Genomic DNA, 24,263 nt, shown 5'->3' on the forward strand with positions numbered 1-24,263 from the left:
CTGGACCTCTGATGTGATCCCTGAAAGGACTGCTGAATAACTTGGCTTGCAGAACGGAACCAAGTACCTTGACAATTACCCCTTCGTGGACCCCGAGCCATTTGGCTCCGACTTCATTTCTCACCATGATTACCTGCATCTCCCTATATCAAAGTACAATATAGAAGGAAATCCGAAGGTCACAAATTCTTCAAAACACAGCTAAAAAATTAGACCATGTGACACTCCCCCCTCAGGAATGTTCGTTGGCTGTCCATTCCACACTGTATAACATTCAAAATCCTACTTCTCACTTTTAAAATTAAACTTGAACATTCTCCAGCTTTTATCGGCAAAATACTTATTCCATATATTCCATAGAGAGCATTAAGATCAAACTCCTAAAATCTCCTTGTAATCCCACATACTCCACATTGTTTACGATACAACATGTAAAACAATCTTCTCTGACAAAAAAACACTCAAATACAAGCAGAATATCAAAAAATAAAGTATAGCCACCAACAGATATTCTAAAATTATAGCCTCTTCCCAGAGACTTGGATAGAGCAGGTAACAAAAACTGAGGTCTTTTCTCCGTAATTTTTGTTACCTGCTCTATCCAAGTCTCTGGGAAGAGGCTATAATTTTAGAATATCTGTTGGTGGTTAAACAATCTTCTCTGTCATGGTTCCTTCCTTATGTAATGTATTGCCTCAGGATCTTAGACAGGAATTTTCCACAAAATTTAAATCCAAATTTAAAACGTTCCTGTTTAAGGATGCATTCAACACACGAGAATAAACAGTTCTTATAAGGAAAACATTTATTCTTCCCACCTTTTATATTTCTCCTCTTCCCTCCCTCTTTTAAAATTTTTCTTAATATGATGTATTCCCTCTTGGTTTCATGTTAGTCAATTAAGTTTTGTCTATGTATGCCTTTTAACTTTTTTACATAGTTTTTATTTTTATAACCAATTTTATTGTAAACCATTTAGATATGTTTGATAAACGGTTCAAGAAACTAATAAACTTGAAACTTCACGATGCATGTCTGCGTCTTCCCCCAGGCAGAGGTCCTAACAAGAGGAACCCTCTGGGCACCGAGCCTCCAAACCAAAACTGAGAAAAAAAATACCCGAAAATAATAAAACCGCAGAGCAGATCAGATACACTTCTGAGCTACTTACTTGCAAAAAACAAACTGAGGGGACAGGAACAGCTCCATGGGAAGGAGGTAAAGTTGAAAACATGATTGACAGTTTTCTGCAAGCAATTTGTAGATTCAGATACAAGACACTATGGTTCAGGATCACTAAACACATTGCACTAGAATTGTCATTCCCAAGTGATTATACGATGAATTGTGTGGAGAGGAAGAATATACTGAAGTGGAAATGCAGTCTGAGACCAAGAATGTGGCAAAAAGATACAGAATTATTTTTCACTATTTTGGGTTCCACAGGTCTGAACAAAAAATTTCCAAATGCACCTAGATAAGTTGTCTAAACATGTTATATCTTATGAACTCCAGTGGGAAGCTTTCTTTGGCACAATGCAAGTTTTTCAGCATACATTAGCAGTAAATTTGAGGGATTGAGATCATACTCCACATACCCTGGTTTAGGAGTGAGGTTCATTATCATCATGGTATGTGCAAAATTAAACTATTTGGAGAAATTGCCCCCAAGATGAAACATATGTGTACATAGTTAGCCAATTTTCAATCTGGAGAATTTACCCTTGAAATTGCTACCTGGGCAAATTTCTTTGACAACTGCTTTTGCCTTGACCATATCTATATCCTTTCAGAAGTTGCGTTTTTCATTTGAAAAGAAATACCACACTTAAATCTTTCTAGACTTATACCTTAGATGCATGATCTGAAAATAAATTTCACTCTTTGGGATGGTAAACCTCATTCTTTGAGACAGTTCACCCAAAATAACTAATAAAATGGCACAAAAATAGGCATCAATAAAAATCAGCAAACAACGTTATTCTATAAAAGCGCTCTGGAATAAGCCTTTTTTAAAAGAATAATGTTAAGCACTGAATTCCATGCTCAACTTTGGATATGTGAACTGAAGCCTGGTGTAAATCCTGACATGTGAGTTGGGTGTGGATTCCCACTATTTTGTAACACTACATGCTTCTTTTGTGAATGCCCCCGACTCAACCATGTCCCTCCCATGGTCACACCACCTTTTGAGTGTGCATGATCCAATCTAGGTGTCCATTGTTACAGAACAGTGTGCAATCAGATTGGTGTCCAAATCATAATTGTTGTTGGATGCCATCAATTTGTTTTTGAGTCTTGGCAACTTGATGGGCATCATCATGTTTTCGTGGCAGAATACAGAACTAGATTGCTGGACCTTTCTTCTGCTCAGTATAAATTTGATGTCACCGTTGTCGCATCAAACGCAATCCTCTGCCTCCAACATTGCCCATATGCTGCTGCCGCCCAGACAGGTGGTACATCTCCGCTGAAACTTGCTCACCTTGGGAGGTCCTGCTGGTAGTGAAACTACCGATGGCATAACTTTCAGCTTCTCAGACGCACACAAGCCCCTTTGGTATGACGAGCCCATATACCATGACTGGAGAAGATCATAATTAGTGTCATTTAAATGCTTAACTCCAATAAATACATTATTGGAACCCACTAAGTAATTTTGGGCGCTCATCTGGGATCTACACCTTTTATAGAATTCAAGGGTCTATGATTCCCCAATCTATCAGTTTAAAAAAGGGTTTCATATTAGAAACAAAAGGGGTCACAAATTAACACTTTGGGTTTATGTGGAGTCTCCCTATTACCTACTCTCTCAGTGTCTCAAACACTTTTAGGATTTAAGTAATAAACTGGTAATACCACTTCTTGAGAAGTGAAGTGCATGCAAGTAAGGAAGTAGGTATGGGCTTGATAACCTCTGGCCACATCTTTCTATCATTTTATCAGTCTGCATGCCTAAAGCTTAGAAAGGTTTCATTTACTCTGAATATATTAAGCAATTGTTTTATGGGGAGGAGGGTCTGGTACCAATGGGGAAATAAGCACACATCACTGGAAAAGGCTGTCTGCTGTAGCACAGGCCCAGAGCGTCTACTGGTTGCCTGGCAACACTTCTCAGCACAGAACAGCCAACAAAAAGTGTGGTTAACTCTGCACAGCATGTCCTGGTCTCATACCAAAGGCAGCTCAGATATTCAATACTGAGCCAAGATACTAATGCCATTCTTAATACTCCAAACTCCAGCCCTTCCAAAAGAATCCAGGAATTTCAAACCTAAACTAAAGTTAATTAATTTGTCTAAGAACCAAAATTTGAGTTATTCTTTTCTGCAAAAATATAGCTGAGTCATTCTACTTTCTTGAGGCTGCTTTTAATTCTTAACTCCTTATCCACCTGTTCAATACCCATGTTGTTTTAATCATTCCCATAATAAATAACTCCCTAATCTCTTATTTGTCCTATTCTGAATAGACTGTAAGCTTGGATGAGCAGGGACTGTCTCTTACATGCCTGTGTACAGCTCTGTCTTCTAGTGCTGCCCGATTCAGGAAAAAAAAAATTTTTTGATTCAATTCGATTTTCCTGCCCAATTGGGTGTTTTTTTCAAAACATCCTGGTGGGTTTATTTTATAGCCTCTTCACCCTCTTTGCCCTCTCCTACCCACACTGGTCCTGTGGTGTAAACAAAATAAACAAACAAAAAATACTTTTCCACTCTCTCTATTAAATCCTAGCTCACGTTTGCGGTTCAACACCAGCTCTGGAAGAATACACATTTCAAATCTGACATATTCTAATCACAAAACAGAAAATAAAATTATTTTTCCTACCTTTTGTTGTCTGGTCATTTTTCAAATCTTGTTGGTCCCATGTTGGTCTGGTTGTCTTCTTTCTTCTTGCTAACCATCCATCTTCCATCTCTGTCATCCCCTTCTGTTTCCCTTTCCTTTTTTTTCATTTCCATAACCCCTCGCTGCAGCGATGGACCCCCCACCATCCACAAGTCCATCATCTCTCCTTTTCTCATCTACCCTTTCATCCAGCATCTCTCTTCTGTGTCCCTGTTCCTATTCTCCCTCCATGCTCAGCATCTTATCTCTCCCCATATCCAGCTTCTTCTTTCTCTCTTCCTTACCTCCTGTATACCCTTCCCCAGGTACAGGCTTTCTCCTACTATCGCTCCTGCTATCCTGCACCTTGCCCACCTACTTTGGAGCAGTATCTGTCCCTCTTGTATCTTTCCCCTTGTGGTCTTGCATTTCTCGCTCCCTCTCCCCATTAGTCCAGCACCTCTCTTCTGCTTTCCTCCCCCTCTTTTTGGTCTCTCTCTTCCTTTCACTTTACCACAGGTCTGCCATCTCCCCTCCCCTCTCTTACTCCTTCCTCCTCCTCCCTCTACACAGGCCTGCCTCCCTGCCCTGAAGGCCTGCTCCCCACCATGAAGACCTGCTCCCCACAGAAAGGCACTTTCTCTCTTCCTCCCCGCGCAAAGGCCTGCTCCCTCCATGAGGCCTGCTTACCCCCCCCCCGCCGCAAAGGCACATTTTCTCCTCATCCCCGCCGCGGCCTGCTACCCCCCCCTGGCAAATGAACACCTGCTTCCCCTCGCCAAAGGTACATTTTCTCCTCCCCCCCCACTGCAAACGAACGCCTGCTCCCCCCACAGCCTGCACCTTCTCCGCTCTTACCTCTTTAGGCTAATAGGGCAGCTTGCAGGCGTTATAGTGATCCCTGCAGCTGCCCATGGTCCTCAGGGGCACGTTCTTTCTGCTACATCTTGCCCCTGCTCTGACGTCAGGGGCAGGATCGCGGCAGAGAGAACGTGCTGCTGAGGACCACGGGCAGCTGCAGGGATCGCTATAACACCAGCGAGTCTGCAAGCTGCCCTATTAGCCTAAAGAGGTAAGAGCGGGGAAGCTGGGGGAGGTAAGAGCTAGGAGGCAAGAGCGGGCAAGCTGGGGGAGGCCTTTCTGACCGACCCTCCCCACCTCAAGCAGGAGTAGCAGCAGATGGCCAGCACGAGACAGCACTGCAGCTCCTGCTATAGGAAGGCACGGGGGAAGGGTCGGCTATTGAATCGGTAGACCGATTTTAGTTTATTTTTTTTTTAAATTGAATCGATTCACCTGATTCAAATCGTGAATCAGGCAGCACTACTGTCTACGTCTTGTAGCATTACAGAAATGATTAGTAGATAATAGTAGAAGATTATAAAACAGCTTTGGCCCTCTCATGATAGCAACGCAGTATAGAAGTGAACCACACCATTTTGAAAATATATTTGAATTAGGGAAATGAAAATCTTAAGACACTCAAAGCAATTTTTTTTACTTGTTATAAGCAAAATGAAAATTTCAAGGTGTCTGAAACTGATTGGACTAACAAAATGCCACTGATCCTTTGCCTTCACAGTGAAAATATATATAGGAGATAATAGTGGAACTTTTCCATGTGGGAGTCCACTAGTATCCGGATAAGTGCCACTCAGGGTCAGTGCTAGACATGATGGGGTCCAGGGTAGATGCTAGGGATGGGGCCCCTTTTAACTTCAGGCAGGTTTGGGACCCCTGTAATGGGGGAATCCAGGATAATTGCCCTATTTACCCACCTCTAACATCAGCCCTCAGGCAATTCACCAGGACTGGTCATTGATTTTCAGTGGCATTATGCCACTAAGAATCTTTACTGACCGCCCAGCACTATCTAGATAGAGCTGGGATGCTCGGGAGCAGATCTAGATGTTATCCAGGTATTGCCAATATTCAGTACTGATACCTGGATAGATATCTAGACAAGTTAAGAAAACAAAATATCTGTTCTAATTTGTCTAGGTAGTTATATATTAGTGGTACCCAGATAAACTTACAGCGACTGCCTTTAACATGAATATTAATTACCAGTGTCTGGGAATGGCCTACACTGGTTATCCATATATAAATTTAAATGCCATGATTAGTGTATGAAGTCAATGCTGACCTAGACAAGGGTTCAATTCCCAGCTTGATCAGAATTCCCTAGGCCAGCTAAGGCTGGGGATGCAAGCACTCACAGTCTCTGGAAAGGAAAAAGATTAATCACTGTGCACTAAGTTGCTTGTTTCCGGGCTGTTGGAAGAGAAGATGAAATAAGAGGGGGGAAAAAATCCCCATGGCTGAAAATGAAGGTTCATGACAACAGCCCTGACTCTAGTTGGGCTAGAAGCACAAATAAGCAGGAAGAAGCTGCCCAGGCAAATAGAAAGAACTTTGTGAAGCTAATGAAAAGGATGACATCATCTGCCGGAGATATTTTTTTCTACAAAAGGGCCAGGAAGCATTGCCAGATTTGTCAGGTTCATGCCCAATTGAACTAATGATTTTCCTATTGTTCATGCAACAATGTCATAGGGTGGGCTTCTAATCTGTGGGATATTTTGAACTACTTATTGTGGAAATATTCCATTCTGAATACTCATCAGCCATTCTTTCAAGAATGCCTCTTCTTTCATTAACATGGTTTTTGTGTCGTGTGCACAACACAGTTGGTCCCACTGGGAGCTCAATTTGAGACTGGCTTAAGAAAAACACATTTGAAAGGGGGGGAAGAGGAGGGAGAGGAAGTGAAGTGCTGTAAGATGGTTGATGGTCAAGAATGAAAAAGTTAAATGATTAAGAAATAAGAAAAATACTGTGAATAAGATTGTTTAATTAACAGAAAGTATATTACAATATAGAAGGTCTGTGGTTTGATCCATGCATCAGATTTTCAGCTCCCAAGCCCAGGTGGAGATGCTCTTTACAGCCCCTGGGTGGAAATTTTCATGGTCATTGTTAATACCTTGATAGGGTTTTGGAAAGAGTCCTGGTGCACTGCCCTTGGCCCAGGACCATCACTGCAATGACGGGATTAACTATGTTGGGGGGGATAAGAAACTTGGAAGCTGGGACAGAAAACCCTAGTCTCCAGATCCCAGTACTGGTTACGATTCAGCTGGAAGTTGAATCCATCCCTTCTGTCTTGCTGTGCCTTATGCCCGAGTCAATGCATCAAGCTCCATCTCTAGCAGTATTCAAATCCAAGCTAAAAGCCCACTTTTTCAAGGTTGCTTTCAACTCCTAAATCCCACTCTCTGTAAGGTATCTATGTCCATAAGAACATAAGAAGTGCCGCTGCTGGGTCAGACCAGTGGTCCATCATGCCCAGCAGTCTGCTCACACGGCGGCCCTCTGGTCAAAGACCAGCACCCTAGCCGAGACTAGCCTTAACAGCACACGTTCTTGTTCAGCAGGAACTTGTCTAACTTTGTCTTGAATCCTTGGAGGGTGTTTTCCCCTATGACAGACTCCGGGAGAGCGTTCCAGTTTTCCACCACTCTCTGAGTGAAGAAGAACTTCCTTACGTTTGTAAGGAATCTATTCCCTTTCAACTTTAGAGAGTGCCCTCTCGTTCTCCCTACCTTGGAGAGGGTGAACAACCTATCTTTATCTACTAAGTCTATCCCCTTCAGTACCTTGAATGTTTGGATCATCCCATCCCATCATTCTCTCTGCAAGAAACTCCCCAACCCCTATATGTCCTATCTGTCTGTCCAAATCAGACTGTAAGCTCTTCTCATAAGAACATAAGCAGTGCCTCTGCTGGGTCAGACCAGAGGTCCATCACGCCCAGCAGTCCGCTCACGCAGCGGCCCATCAGGTCCAGGACTTCTCAGAGGGGAATGTCTATTGCATGTTAAATGTACAGCGCTGCGTATGCTTTTCAGCACTATAAAAATTGTAAATGGTAGTAGTAGTAGTAAGCTGAAAGGAGAGGGAAGAAACTGCAAGGTCAAAGAAAAAAAGAAACAAAAAGAGAGAGAGAGAGAGAGAGAGAAGTAAATGCTAATATTGCATGCTTCAGGCATCCAATAATCCACTCATGGAGCTAGTGAGATGGAAGGTGCTTTTTGGATAAGGGGATGAACAGAAAAAGTGTGTGCATGTTTATGAATGAAAGGGTAGATAAGACACATACACATGAACACTTAGGTGATGGTGGTAAGGAGGGGGTTGTCCTGGGGAGATTATTTACTGGTTAGGGGTACCAGGAATAGAAAGGTGGCCACGAATATCATGAGTCAAACTGATCAGCAAGAGTCAAAAGGACCTGAAAAAGGTCACCCATGGCTACTTCTCTTCACCTTTGGCCAGAGGGACTTTCAAACCAACTAAAGTCAAGGACACCTAAGAAGTGATACATACCATAAGTCACAACCTTACTTTCAATGCCCTTATGACGACTCGTGTATAGGGTACCCCATCTATCCAACATTTCCCTTCCCTTCCCTAGGGCAGCAGCATTTGGGGGTGGCAGCATGGGGGGACAACATAACTCTGTCTTCACCAAGTCTCTCTCTATTCCGCCACACAGAGGAAATAAGACTTAGAAATGTATACTCTTAAGGAGGGGTGACATGGAAGAAATATGTTAGTGACATTCAAGTAGTAATAATGTACAAGGGGTAAACTTGTTTTGGAAGACAAGAACTGCTGGAATAAAGGGTTATAACATAAGGCTCTGAGGAGGCACACAGACAACCTACAGGTGAAGAAACATGGCTTGCAGTCCCTATCGGTAGAAATTCCATGTTTAAAGGGGAAAAGAATAGTGATTGGAGTGTACTACCATCCGCCTGACCAGGATGAATGTACAGATGCTGAAGTGTTATTAGAAATTAGAGAGGCTAACAAATTGTGTAACACAATAATGTGTGATTTCAACTAGCCTGATATTGGCTGGGTAAATGTAACATCAGGGCATGCTAGAGAGATAAAATTCCTTGATGAAATCAAGGACTGCTTTAAGGAGCAGTTGGTTCAGGAACAGACAAGAGGTGAAGAAATTCTAGACCTAGTTCTTAGTGGAGCGCATGAATCGGTGCAGGAGGTAATGGTGTTGGGGCCGCTTGATAACAGATAACATAAGATGATCAGATTTGATATAATCCCTAGAATACATTCACACAGAAAATCCAATACAATAGCATTTAACTTTAATAAAGGGAACTATGATAACATGAGAAGAATGGTGTAAAAAAAAAAAAAAAAAAGAAACTCAGAGGAGCAGCTGTAAAAGTAAAATATTTACATCAAGTGTGGATGCTATTCAAAAATACCATCCTGGAAACCCAGACCAGATATATTCCATGTATTAAAAAAGGAGGGAGGAAGGAAGACCAAACAGCAGTCAGCATGGTTAATGAACGAGGTGAAGGAAGCTATTAGAGCTAAAAGAGAATCCATCAGAAAGTGGAAGAAGGATCCGACTGAAAATAATTGTAAACAGCACAAGGAATGGCAAGTCAAATGCAAGACAATAAAGAAAGCAAAGATAGACCTTAAAAAGAAGATTGCGCTGGAAGCAAAAAAAAACAACACACAGTAAAAAAATTTTTAGGTATATTAAAAGCAAGAAGCCAGGAAGAGAATCAGTTGGCCCCACTAGATGACCAAGGGATAAAAGGGGCTCTCAGGGAAGACAAGGCCATAGCAGAGAGATTAAATGAATTTTTTGCTTCAGTCTTTACCGAGGAAGATGTGGGAGAGTTACTGGTGCCAGAAATGGTATTTTATTCTGATAAATCAGAGAAACTCAAATCTCTGTAAGACTGGAAGATATAATGGGTCAATTTGACAAACTGAACAGTAGCAAATCGCCTGGGCAGGATGGTATACATCCCAGAGTGCTGATAGAATTAAAAAATGAACCTGCAGAGCTATTGTTAGAAATTTGAAATTTTTCTTTAAAATCCAGTGTAGTACCAAAAGACTGGAGGGTGGCCAACATGACGCTGATTTTTAAAAAGGGTTCCAGAGGTGATCTGGAAAATTATGGACTGGCGAGCTTGACATCAGTGCCGGGCAAAATGGTAGACAATTATAAAGAACAAAATGACAGAACATATACATAAGCATGGATTAATGAGAGAGGCTAACATGGATTTAGTCAAGGGAAATCTTGTTTTGCCAAGCTACTGCATCTCTTTGAAGGGGTAAATGAACATATGGATAAAAGTAAGCCAGCGACAACTTTCATCTTCAGGAAAGGAAACTATGAAGCAATGAGGGAAATGGTAAGGAAGAAACTTAGGAACACTCCCAAAAAATGGCAAACATGCCTGGTCTTTTTTTCAAGGATACGGTGAGCGAGGCGCAAAATTTGTATATCCCCAGATTCAGAAAGGGGTGCAAAAAGAGTCTAACAAAAGACCTGGCGTGGATAACTAAAATAGTGAAGGAAGCGATAGGCAATAAGAAAAATTCATTCAGGAAATGGAAAAAGGACAAAACTGAGGGAACTGGAAAGAGCACAGGAAGTATCAAAAAGAATGTCACCATGTGGTTCGAAAAGCCAAAAGAGAGTATGAAGTGAGGCTAGCCAGGGAAGCTCGAAATTTCAAACCATTGTTTAGATATGTTAAAGGGAAGCAGCCAGCTAGGGAGGAGGTGAGACCGCTGGACGACGGAGACGGGAAGGGAGTGGTGAAGGAGGACAAAGAAGTAGCAGAAAGACTTAACATGTTCTTTTCGTCTGTATTTACAAATGAAGACACATCCAACATACCGGAACCTGAGCAAATCTTCAATGGAGATCAGGCAGAAAAATTAACATCCATGGAAGTGAGCCTTGAAGATGTATGCAGGCAGCTAGAAAAACTAAAAACTGACAAATCCCTGGGTCCGGACGGAATCCATCCAAGGGTTCTGAAGGAACTAAAGGAGGAGATAGCGGAACTACTGCAGCAAATTTGCAATCTATCCCTGAAAACAGGCGTGATCCCGGAGGACTGGAAGATAGCCAACGTTACGCCCATCTTTAAAAAGGGATCAAGAGGTGACCCGGGAAACTACAGACCGGTGAGTCTGACCTCGGTTGTGGGGAAAATAGCAGAACCACTGATAAAAGACAACATCGATAAACATTTTGAAAGAAACAAACTTCTGAAAACCAGCCAACATGGTTTCTGCAAGGGGAGATCATGCCTAACGAACCTATTGCACTTCTTCAAAGGAATTAACAAACGGATGGATAGAGGGGACCCCATAGACATCATATATCTAGATTTCCAAAAAGCCTTTGACAAGGTACCCCATGAACGCCTACTTTGGAAACATGGGGTGGAAGGAGATATACACAGATGGATCAGAAACTGGTTGGCGAGTAGGAAACAGAGGGTAGGAGTGAAGGGCCACTACTCGGATTGGAGGAGGGTCACGAGTGGTGTCCCGCAGGGCTTGGTGCTCGGCACGCTGCTATTTAATATATTTATAAATGATCTAGAAACAGGGACGAAGTGTGAGATAATAAAATTTGCGGACGACACCAAACTATTTAGTGGAGTTCGGACTAAAGAGGACTGCGAAGAATTGCAAAGAGACTTGAACAAACTAGGGGAATGGGCGACGAGATGGCAGATGAAGTTTTTAACGTTGAGAAATGTAAAGTACTACATGTGGGAAGCAGAAACCCGAGGTACAGCTATACGATGGGAGGGATGTTATTGAAGGAGAGTACCCAAGAAAGGGACTTGGGGGTAATGGTGGACATGACAATGAAACCGACGGCACAGTGCGCTAAGACGACACTAAGAGAGCGAATAGAATGCTAGGTATAATCAAGAAGGGTATTACTACCAGAACGAAAGAAGTTATCCTGCCGTTGTATCAGGCGATGTTGCGTCTGTATCTGGAGTACTGCATCCAATATTGGTCGCCGTACCTTAAGAAGGATATGGCGTTACTCGAGAGGGTTTAGAGGAGAGCGACACGTCTGATAAAAGGTATGGAAAACCTTTCATACGCTGAGAGATTGGAGAAACTGGGACTCTTTTCCCTGGAGAAGAGGAGACTTAGAGGAGATATGATAGAGACTTACAAGATCATGAAAGGCATAGAGAGAGTGGAGAGGGACAGATTCTTCCAACTTTCGAAAAATAAAAGAACAAGAGCGCATTCAGAAAAGTTGAAAGGGGACAGATTCAAAACGAATACTAGGAAGTTCTTCTTTACCCAACGTGGGTGGACACCTGGAATGCACTTCCAGAGGGCATAATAGGGCAGCGTATGGTACTGGGGTTCAAGAAAGGATTGGACAATTTCCTGCTGGAAAAGGGTATAGAGGGGTACAGATAGAGGATCACTGCACAGGTCCTGGACCTGTTGGGCTGCCGCGTGTGCAGACTGCTGGGCATGATGGACCTCAGGTCTGACCCAGTGGAGGCATTGCTTATGTTCTTATGACAAAGTACTTCATGAAAGAATTCTAAGGAAATTAGAAAGTCATGGGATAGGAGGTAATATCCTATTATGAATTAAGAACTGGTTGAAAAACAGAAAGTAGGTTCAATATTCTCAGTGGAAAAGGGTAAATAGTGGGGCTCCTAGGGGTCTGTGCTGGGACTGCTGCTTTTTAACATATTTATCAATGATCTAGAGATGTGAATAACTAGTGAGATAATTACATTTGCTGATGACAAAGTTGTTCAAAGCTGTTAAATAACAAGAGGAATGTGAAAATTTGCAAGAGGTCCTTGTGAGATTGGGCATCAAAATGGCATATGACGTTTAATGTGAGCAAGTGCAAAGTGATGGAGAACCTGTGCAAAGTGATGTGGGAAAGAGGAACCTGAACTATAGCTACGTGATGTGGGGGTTCCATGTTAGAGTCACTGCCCAGGAAAAGGATCTAGGTGTCATTGTTGAGGATACATTCAATGTACAGTGGTCGCTAAGAAAGAAAATAGAATGTTAGGAATTATCAGGAAAGGAATGGAAAACAAAGATGAAAATGTTATAATGCCTTTGTATCGCTCTATGGTATGGCCGCACCTCGAATACTGTGTGCAATTCTGGTCGCTGTATCTCAAAAAAAAATAGCGTAATTAGAAAAGGTATAGAGAAGGGCAACAAAAATAATAAAAGGAATGGAATAACTTCCTTATGAGGAAAGGCTAAAGCAGCTAAGGCTCCTCAGCTTGGAGAAGAAACGACACAAGGGTGATATGATAGAGGTCTTATAAAATACTGAATGGAGTGGAAAAGGTAGAGTGGCTGGTTTACTCTTCCAAAAATAATTCCAAAACAAAGAATCCTACAGGAAGTAGTTAAAGAAGTATTACAGCACTGCAGCAGGACTACTGAACTTTTGTACTAGTGAGAAGTTTTTTCTTTGTGTTTAAATACTCTGGATTGTTTGGTAAGCTGTTATATAAGAACATAAGAATTGCCGCTGCTGGGTCAGACCAGTGGTCCATCGTGCCCAGTAGTCCGCTTTCGCGGCTGCCCCTAGGTCAAAGACTAGTGCCTTAACTGAGACCAGCCCTACCTACGTACGTTCCGGTTCAGCAGGAACTTGTCTAACTTTGTCTTGAATCCCTGTAGGGTGTTTTCCCCTATAATAGCCTCCGGAAGACCGTTCCAGTTTTTTACCACTCTCTGGGTGAAGAAAAACTTCTTTACATTTGTATGGAATCTATCCCCTTTCAACTTTAGAGAGTGCCCTCTCGTTCTCCCTACCTTGGAGAGGGTGAACAACCTATCTTTATCTACTAAGTCTATTCCCTTCATTATCTTGAATGTTTCGATCATGTCCCCTCTCAGTATCCTCTTTTCAAGGGAGAAGAGGCCTAGTTTCTCTAACCTCTCACAGTATGGCAACTTCTCCAGCCCCTTAACCATTTTAGTCGCTCTTCGCTGGACCCTTTCGAGAAATACCTTGTGCATATTCACTACTCTGAATAGCTTTGTATCGTGTGCAAATTTAATCACTTCACTCGTCGTATCAATTTCCAGGTCGTTTATAAATATGTTGAAGAGCACAGGTTCAAGCACCGAACCCTGCAGCACTCCACTCATGATGCTTTTCCAGTCCGAGTATTGTCCATTTACCCCCACTCCCTGTTTCCTATCCGCCAATCAGTTTTTTATCTACATGAGTATTTCACCCTAGATTCCATGGCTCGCAATTTTTCGAAGTAGTCGTTCATGCGGGACCGTGTCGAACGCCTTCTGAAAAGCCAGATATACAGTGTCGACTGGCACGCCCTTGTCTATCTGCCTGTTTACTCCCTCAGAGAAGAGAGAGGCTTGTTGTCAGTTTTTCCTCTCTAGTTTTGCTCTGACACAGTCCTCGGGCGAAACATGGCCATGTCATGCATATATTATATTACATTTCTTTTTGCTCCATAGACTCATTTGGTCTATCCCTGGACAAATGCTTCCTAGTCTTTTACCTTTAAATCATGCTGACGTGACAATTTTATAACACTGTCATTTACATGCGTAGGTGTAAACTGTTATTCTCTAATTACAATACTGATAAAATTCTAGTCCAGTAAATTGAACTGGAGAGGCTTCAACAGGTTCAAATCCCACTTTAACTCTTTCATTTAGTAATTGCGAGCCCTCTAGGAACAGCAGTATACCTACTATATCTGAATGTACATCACTTCTTTAGCCTTTAGACTTGCAGGCAGCTTATATATTTAGGTATAGTAGGTATTTTACTGTTTCTGAAGGGCTCAAAATCCTCCCTCCCCCCAAAAAAAAATGATACACAGTATACTACTACTATACATTGAGTCGCATCCGGCCCTTGGATACTCTGTAGGCCAGTCCTTGCCATGCTTCCCTGTTTTCCATGGCTTCTTTCAATTGCTTGATGTTCAATCCCGTGTCATTCTTGATGGCATGCGGCCTTTGTTCTCCACTGTTTCCTTTTACTGCTGACCATTCCGAGTAGCACCTCCTTCTCTAGTGAATTCGTCCTCATAACATGTCCAAAATAGGTCAGTTTCTGTCTGGTAATCTTGCCTTCCAGGGACAACGCTGGGTTTATATGATCAAGAACATCTTTGTTGGTGATCCTAGCTGTCCATGGTATTCGTAGAAGTCTTCACCAGCAGCACAGCTCAAAGGTGGTGCTTTTTCTTCTATCTGCTTTTGTGAGTGTCCATGTCTCGCCACCATACGTCACAAATGGGAACACAATGGCAGTTATCAGTCTTTGTTTAATGGTGACCAAGTTGTCCTTGCACTTCCATACTCGGTCCATGCTTATCATGGCTCCAGTGTAAATCAATGCAGATAGAGTAACAGGAGTTAGAAACTACTTTAAAGAGAGTTGCATATGAAGTCGGAAAGATGCATGAATATGGTTTATAGTTTATTGGTACTTGATGTATCATATTTGCCAGTGCATGGATCAATGTGGTTTGCATTGCTTTCTATTCAGGTACTCTAATTATTTTTCCCTATCTGTCTCAGCTAGTATAGGCGTGAATAAACATGTCCTGCAACAGTATGTACAGCTGACGTCATTTCTTGTGAGTGTGTGACTAGAAAGTTAGTAATTATTAATTGGTGCATTTACGTGCATAAGGCACGGGTAACTGTGTCTTTCATGAGGCTAAAACAGGACCTATACTCTTCATTTAGATCTGCCAGGTTCTTCTAAGAAATGCAAACTGGCCACCATCAGACAGGATTCTGGCAATGGAGCATTAGCCTGGTCCAATGTAGTACCTCTTATGTCCTTATGGTCTTAATTAAAACTGGCTCACTCAAATTTGGCTCATCCAAGTAAGGCGTACAGTGATCGTTAATCCTCTTAAGCACATAGCATCATAACAGGAGAAATGGAAGCAGGAAAGCAGCACTGGCTCCTTTCACCACAACAGTATAATATAATCCTTATATCAGTCATTCAATGCAAGTTCTCACACTTCACAAGAAAATACTTTAGTGGATAATAGTTTAAGGATCAAATAAGGTCACCAATACCTTTCTCAGAATCATACAATAAGTAGTCAGACCTTTCCTGTAATACAGAACCTGAACTCCAACAGATTGTTATGCTAATGTGGAAGGCAACCGTAGAGAAAAAGGGGCAGACCCGAGAGAGACAAAAGTCAGGCAATAATAGACATTGTAGAATTAAGGGGAGGAAGCCTTGGAGTAAGAGAAAAAAAATCTTGTATGATTAAAACAGATTACATTTTTAATTTTTAGAATTGCTTGTGTGGGAAAGTGTGGCACAGTGTTTAAGGTTACAGCCTCAGCACCCTTAGGTTGTGGGTTCAAAACCACGCTGCTCCTTGTGACCTTGGGCAAGTCACTTAATCACCCCATTGCCTCAGGTACATTAGATAGATTGTGAGCCCACCAGGATAGATAGGGAAAAAATGCTTGAGTATATGAATAAGAACATAAGACTTGCCGCTGTTGGGTCAGACCAGTGGTCCATCGTGCCAGCAGTCCGCTCACGCAGCGGCCCTTAGGTCAAAGACCAGTGCCCTAACTGAGACTAGCCTTACCTGCATACGTTCTGGTTCAGCAGGAACTTATCTAACTTTGTCTTGAAACCCAGGAGGGTGTTTTCCCCTATAACAGCCTCCGGAAGAGCATTCTGGCTTTCCACCACTCTCTGGGTGAAGAAGAACTTCCTTACGTTTGTACGGAATCTATCCCCTTTTAACTTTAGAGAGTGCCCTCTCATTCTCCCTAACTTGGAGAGGGTGAACAACCTGTCTTTATCTACTAAGTCTATTTCCTTCATTATCTTGACTGTTTCGATCATGTCCCTTCTCAGTCTCCTCTTTTCAAGGGAGAAGAGGCCCAGTTTCTCACTGTACGGCAACTCCTCCAGCCCCTTAACCATTTTAGCCACTCTTCTCTGTAAACCACTCTGAGCTCCCTTGGGAGAACTGTATAGAAAATTGAATAAATAAATAAGCAAGGCACCATAGCACACAACTGTTCCAGCTTCTACACAGAACTTATTGTTCCCATTCCACCTCTCACTAAATGGATCACAATAAAAACATTCCATACAAAAAAACAAACCCTACTTCTTAAATGTGCATTATGGGGCCAGTGAGTGAGTGCCTTCTTTTAGGCTCTCTGATGCTGCGTGATGACATCCTAGTATAACTGCAGGCACCCAAATGTAGCAAAGGCTCACCCACACTTATGCATTTTTGCACTTGCACACTAACAGGGGAATTCTATATATGGTGCTGAGTGTTAGGTGCTCCTTTTGCGATGAATTTTAAGTACAGAAAAGCATTCTAATGGATGCAAGGCGCTGAAATGGGGCAGAAATGGTAGATCCATACAAAAACACACTTACACACTGATCTGCAAAGGGGATAAGGCTATGGGAGGTGCATGAGTGGATCAGGAGTATTCATTTAAATTGCATGTAGTGTTAGAGAATAGTACAGATCCACATCCAACTTGTGCATCGGAATATACAGCTGGTCTCATTTGGTGTAACTTCTGGTCCTCAAAGTTGAGCGTGGATCCCAGCGCTACGTGCTATTCCTCTAGAGAGGGTGTCAATCCTGGAACACTCATTACACAATATCGTTCAGCACTGATTTTTTTTCTAAACCACATCTTGAGCATCAGTAACTGAATCCAGCCCTATACCACCAACACATCCTTATAGAACTTCTCTTGGGACTCTTATATGCATACAATCATGCCTACAAAGGAGCATGTAACCATTAGCACCCAGTTATAGAATTGTCTTTTACGGGCTACTGAAGTGGAAGGTAATGTGAGCCCCTCTTTACTACTTTCTGAAAGCCTGGGTGGCAGGCTTACACAGAAGAGATGGAGCATACATCCAGATCTTAAACTTGTGTACCTCAGGCAAACAGCTGTTTCCTCTTTTCACCTTTGTTTTGGTTGGGTGCTGCACATTTCCAGTTATTGTAGCCTGTAACAAGTTCAATTACATACATTAACTACCCTTAAAAGTAAAGCCTGAACTCAGCTAAAGAATACCCAAGGAACAGATATCTATGAACTGCTGTTTTTTCAGTAACTGCTCAGGGAACCTTAGAAGCAAAAACCATTAAAATTACATGCTCGCAGATTGGTCCTGTGACTCAGAAGCGCTTCACATTACTGTGTGGAATGCCTGCGATTCCATTACTGTGTCAGCTGCAGGGGTTAAGGAGTTACTTTTATTGCATGGGAGTGATGCTCAGTCAGAGTCAAGGTCCACAGTTGTAATTGTGAAGTTTTGTGGTGGGGACGGGGAGCAGTCTACATGGCACCCAGCCAGGATGGTCACTATAATGACCTGATTTTTTTTTTTTTTTAATGGAATGGAAAATATAAAAAATAAGTGAAACATCCCCTAGTACTGAAAATGAATGATCATGGCATCATATGCTAATCTGGTTCTAATTGAGCTGCAGAGAAACAAGCAGGAGAGATCTGCCAGTTCACAAAATTATGTGAATGCTTTTTAAAATAAGCGTGTGTTTCTTAATTTCACTTTTGTATCGTTTTTGAGGATCTTCAGACTGCTATTGGAGTGTACAACTCGGCAAATAGCCCAATTCTTCATTGATCCTCAAAGTCCACCCCACCCCCACCCCTTTTACAAAAGCTAGAATTCCTATGAGCATCGGAGCTGTTACCGCCACGGCCGGTGCTAAAAACACTAGTGAGCTTTTGTAAAAAAAAAAAAAAAAAAAAAAGGGGGGGGATATTTTTTTGTGCATAGTTTTACTTCTTTTACTGTTTGCTTTTACTTTCTTATTGATTCAAAGTTTTTGGTAAGCACAAGTAAATTATTTATAATGATAACTTAACTTATATTGCAGTGACACCCCTCTCGACGTGAATCATGTTTCACCCACTTCATCAGGGTCAAGGTGCTCTAGATTATCTCATCTAGGGATTAAGTTGTTCAGTTACGTCGAAGATATAACCATCTGGGAAAAGAATCCCTGCTTCAGCCAGTCCTCCAAATGCTGAGAACTTCAGACTGCCAGTTGGACCAAAGTCAGACTTATCCTCAACCCACACAAAACCGTGCACATGAAAGGGGGAGGCAAAATCTTAGCCGGCACCTTGAAGAGTCCCGCTGAGACTCTTGCGGATGCCTAACAGCCTGCACTCAAGCTCCTGCGATTCAGTAGGCGAGCTAAGCTACCAGGGAAACATACCCTGAGCTCCACAAAGTTCTCTGTAGACTGGCAAACAGGTCCCCAATGGATTAACATATCAGCTGAAGACACAAGACTGCTTCTTCTTCACGGAAGCTGAACTTCTCCCTGCACTGGGAAGCTCTGGTGTACTGATAGTCATAAAAACAATGAAAAAAAGTAAAAAAAATAAAGAAATATACAGAGCATATCAGAAAGACTTTCCGGCTCAAGTGCCGAAGGAAAAACTGAAGAAGGCAGCAAAGCCCTCTGGAGAAGGAGAACGAGTTGAAAACCTGAAATGATTTCCTTCTGCACAGCTTGCAAGCTTGAGGAGAATACCCTACTGCCCAGAATGACACACCTATTGCACTAGAATAACCTTTATAAGAACATAAGAATAGCCCGCTGCTGGGTCAGACCAGTGGTCCATCGGGCCCAGCAGTCCGCTCATGCAGCGGCCCTTAGGTCAAAGACCAGTGCCCTGAGACTAGCCTTACCTGCGTATGTTCTGGTTCAGCAGGAACCCTGTCTAACTTTGTCTTGAATCAAAAGGGTACCAAGCATGACCCTTTCCAAGAAAGTGCATTCAGCCAGAAGTATTACAGTACCTCCATGTCATCTCAAGGCAGAGGCAATAACAACCTGCAGCTGCTATACCAGAGTAATCAGGCTATACAGCATGCAAAATGTCCAACTGTGCAACCCTCTAGATCAGTGGTCTCACACTCAAGCCCTTTGCAGGGCCACATTTTGGATTTGTAGGTACTTGGAGGGCCTCAGAAAAAAATAGTTAATGTTTTATTAAAGAAATGACAATTTTGCATGAGGTAAAACTCTTTATAGTTTATAAATCTTTCCTTTTGGCTTACGCCTTCTACAAGAAATTCTATTCCAGCCTGAAGACTCAACTATTCACAAAAGCCTTTTTGCATTACATTAGATGCTGTGGAAACAGAGTGGAATACTTGTCTGTCTTTTTGAACTACAACTTTCCTTTCTTTTTGTTTAACCTCAAGCCAGTTTTTACTCTTTCTTTTTTCTGTCAATAACTTGGTGTTCCTTACCTCACCCCCCATTGTTTGTATTTAAACCACTTTGATTGGTAGGCCCTGAGAGGCAGTATCAAGAACCAATAGACAAGCATATTCTTGCACTGGTGTCCTAATGCTTTTTTAATGGTTCTTCTCATGTAGCATTCACCATACTTTTATTATACAGTATCTCTTGGCAGATCCGACTCTACTGCTATCCTATGCTTTCGATAACAGGGCCGATATTCAAAATGATTTAACTGACCAGAAACGGTTCCTAGCTAGTTAAATTGCTTGGACGAGGCTATCCATTGATATTCAGTGGCACTTAACAAATTATTGCTGCTTAGCACTGACTCCTAAACTCAGCCAGCTATTTTGTGGTTAGTCCTGGGAGGAAGTCGGCATTTATGCAGTTAAGTGTCGATATTCAGCACTTAACCGCCAAAGTTAAGCAGCCAAATCATACTCATAAAAATCAGTCCTATCTTTTTATGGTGTTGCTTTGGCGATTAAGTGCTGAATATCATACTTAACTGCATATGAAATAACTGGCCACATAAACCCAGATATTCAATGCCAGTACCTGGATATAAGAACATAAGAGTTGCCATATTGGGGAAACCCCAAGATCCATCAAGCCCAGTATTCTGTTTACAGCAGTGGTCAATCCTGATCACAAGTACCTGACAAGATCCCTAGGAGAAAACAGATTTTATGCTGCTTATCCTAGGAATAAGCTGTGAACCTTTCCATCTTAATGGTCCAGCACTGAATATCCAGGAACACCACCGCCGGCAGCTAAAAACATGCACACCGCTGCCTGCTGTTGGTAAGGTATTTCATCAAATGCAGAGCTCATTTTTGGAATGTGCGACCTGAGCAACTGCGCTGTAAGCCTCTCTATCAAGTGGCAGAAACAAATAATAGTTTTAGGCATGAAGGCTCTGAGCAGTTTATTTTATTTGATATACTGCAAATATAAAAATACAATTTAAAATCTAAGCGGTTTACAATAAAAAGATATAAAGGGAGGGAGAATAACAATAAATAAATGAAACATTGGCATGGACAACATGAAAAAAACGTGTAAGGGCTGGTTACAATAATTCAAAGGTTCCTAGGGGGATGGTAAAAACATAAGGAGACGGGAAATTATGTTATCACCTGCAAGAGGAGAAAGGGATTAAATTAAATCAGTGGATAAAAAAAAAAAAAAAAGAAACTATGTATTTAAAGCTTGTGAGAAATAATAAGCTTTTAGCTGAGCTTTAAATCTTAGGAATGAAGTTTTTCTTGCGAGAGAATTCCACACAATTGATTCCATGACTGAAAAGAATGAGTTTCTATGAGTATCAAGGAATAGTTGTCTAAAGGAGGGAACAGTTAACAGTTGCTTTTGGGAGGAATGGAGGGTTCTCTGTGAAGCATATTGAACAAGAAGGAAGGAAGACCTGATGATTGGATCTGAAAAGTAAATATGTTGTATTTAAAAGGAATTTGAAACGTTATCAGAAGAATGTGCTATGTTTTTAAGAGAGGAGTAACATTGTCAAATTTTGAACAATGATAAAGAAGTGAAGCTGATAATTTGGGAGACCTATGAGAATGGAATTGCAATAATCGAGTCTAGAAAATACCAAGGAGTAGAGGAGAATGTGGACAGAACCTCTGTGAAGAAGTGAGTGAAGAAGTGAGTGAACAACGAAGAACAAGGAATGAGGAGGAAACCACTTTAGAAATATGGGAGTGAAAGGATAAAGTATTATCCAATACACTCCAAAGATGTTAGTGGATGCAGTGAAATGAAGAATGGTGCCTTTCGTTGTGAAACTTGGCAGATTTAGGAATGGATTGCCAAAACCACCATTCTAGGATTTAAGGGAAAATTGGACGCACATCTTCTTGCAGAAGACATTGAGGGATACGAGTGACCATTGTATTCGCCAGGGTGTGCCTGGCTGAGCCTCCGCGTGTGCGGATCGCCGGACTAGATGGACCACAGGTCTGATCCGGTGCAGACATTTCTTATGTTCAAAAGAAAAAATCATTACTGCTGTTTATTGCAAGTTGGTTTTTAGTTTATTTGTTGTCAACCAATTGGCCACGCTGTCTAGTTTTACAGAAATAAGGGAGTTATTGGGGGGGGGGGGGGGGTTGAGTCCAGTGGAAGCAAAAGCTGAATGTCATCATAATAGATGAAGAAAGTAAATCTGAGTAATTGAAGCAAAAATGTCAATGAGGCTAGAAAGATATTAAAGAGTACAGGACTCAAAATAGATCCTTGGGGAACACCTGATTTCAAGAGCTGTGATCTGGAAAAAGTTCCGGAGTGATGAACAGCAAAAGAATGGTCAGACAAATAAAGAGCAGAACCACTGGAGAGCTGCCCAAGAAATCTGCAGGTCTTTCAAACGATTCAGTAGGAAAGAGAAAAGAACAGTGTCATGATATCTGTCAAGGATTTGTCTGATGTGATTTAAGACAGTGGTTCCCAACCCTGTCCTGGAGGTCCACCAGGCCAATCGGGTTTCAGGATAGCCCTAATGAATATGCATGGAGCAGATCTGCATGCCTGTCATTTCCACTATATGCAAATTTCTCTCATGCATATTCATTAAAGCTAGCCTGAAAACCCGATTGGCCTGGTGGACCTCCAGGACAAGGTTGGGAACCACTGATTTAAGAGACCAAGAAGAGTGTAGAGTAGAGTAGAGTGGTGTGAACAAAACCGGTCTGGCGGGGAGGCAGAACACTAATACTTTAGGAAATTAAAGTTGGATAGCAACAACTTTATCGACAATTTTCAATACGAAGGAAAGGTTAGAAATGGGTCTATAGTTAGTGACAATAGCAAAATCAGAACTGGGATTGCGTGCTTCCATGTAGGGGGGATTCCAGTTGTCAGTTGTAAGTGGAGACAAAAAGACAGAAAAGGTATGCTGTATTGGAGCTGCATCACCAAAGAGGAACGGGGGCAACAATTCCAGTTTTCACACAGAGAGACAATTGGCCTAGAGTGCACTGCATTTATATGGAGTGTAAAGTTTATGAAATTCAGTTACACGAAGCAAACTGCAGACTCTAGCATATCAACTGCTGTCTCTCACTGCATCTCACATTTCCTGCTATCTTCTCCTCCTCTCCAGCAACAGGTAGGTGCAGAGCTCTCTCAGGCAATACCACCAATGCCATCTGTTTGCTGGAAGAAAACCAGATGAGGCCCTAACTTTGCCCCAGCTCTGTTTACTATACACACATTTCCTGCATGACAGCTGTCAGACTCACCTGGTATGACACCTGGCTCCAGGGTCTTTGCCTGTGATCCAAGTAGCACCAGCTAACAGCTCTCATCCTAGACATAGTGATTATAGTAGTAAGCTATCACTCAGGTCTCTCTGAAAACAGACCTAGATTCTCAATTTTACTTTACACAAACAGATAATTGTGAATGCTCATGAGTGTATGCTGAATAATAGCATACTGACTGTTTTTAAGTTCTCTGAGAATCTCTTTCTCCTTTTCTTTAGAATGGCATCCGTTCTACTGCTAAGATTCTTCTGCATAATTTTTCCCAACTCCTGCTCTGTATCTAAATGGAGAAGAACTCCCAGTGGCAGCTGTGGTCAGGGTAGCTGCCATCCCATACTTTAAGAGGACCTGGCAGTGCAAGTATGAGAATAGGGGGAGAGTCAACCCAAAAAAAAAAAAAGAGGTTAACAGGGAAGAAAGAGGGACAACAGAAAGGTATACAGATAAGCAAAGCATATTAGATGCCCCAGTTCCCCAGGCAGGATTACAAACGAGTATTTAAAAACAGAAAAGTGATATCGCCTTGACTCGTTTTTCACATAGAGCGTGATAACACATCTACAGATGAACCTCCACAGAATATACAGGACTGCCTCCAGTTGACTGTGATGCAACTACGTAAAACGCTTGCCTAGACTCACCTCTTTGGCGGTTCCAGGCATACAGTTCCTTTATCCCCAGCTCATTCAGAGTCTTGGAGAGGGGCAATTCCTCCCGGGATGCCTCGTCCCTTAGTAATACAATCTCTTCCTGCCTGAACTCGCACTTCTCGCAGATGACAGGAAGGATATCTCGCAAGGGCACCAGTGGGCTCACTCTTACGACCGTCTTCTGTGTCCTCTGGAAATTCACCACCAGCCTCACTGTGACCTGAAAGAGCAGAGACAAGAGCCTCAGTCCCCCTGAGAGCACTCTACCACAGATGCCTCTTTGATCGCTTACAGCCACAGTCAAT

At 42.1% G+C, this 24,263-nt stretch overlaps 1 protein-coding gene across 9 annotated transcripts in view; it reads right to left on the minus strand.

Annotated features, from left to right (window-relative positions):
- The window catches only part of COBL (cordon-bleu WH2 repeat protein), a 398,758-nt gene that overhangs the window by 189,639 nt on the left and 184,856 nt on the right, over nt 1-24,263 (minus strand). For all 9 annotated transcript variants that reach the window (XM_033930509.1, XM_033930508.1, XM_033930507.1 and 6 more), the window contains one exon: nt 23,950-24,178. In XM_033930509.1, coding sequence (XP_033786400.1) covers nt 23,950-24,178 — 229 coding nt within the window. The remainder of the gene's footprint in view (nt 1-23,949; nt 24,179-24,263) is intronic.

Source organism: Geotrypetes seraphini, chromosome 2, assembly GCF_902459505.1.
Source record: "Geotrypetes seraphini chromosome 2, aGeoSer1.1, whole genome shotgun sequence".
In the NCBI taxonomy this organism is placed as follows: Eukaryota; Metazoa; Chordata; class Amphibia; order Gymnophiona; family Dermophiidae; genus Geotrypetes; species Geotrypetes seraphini.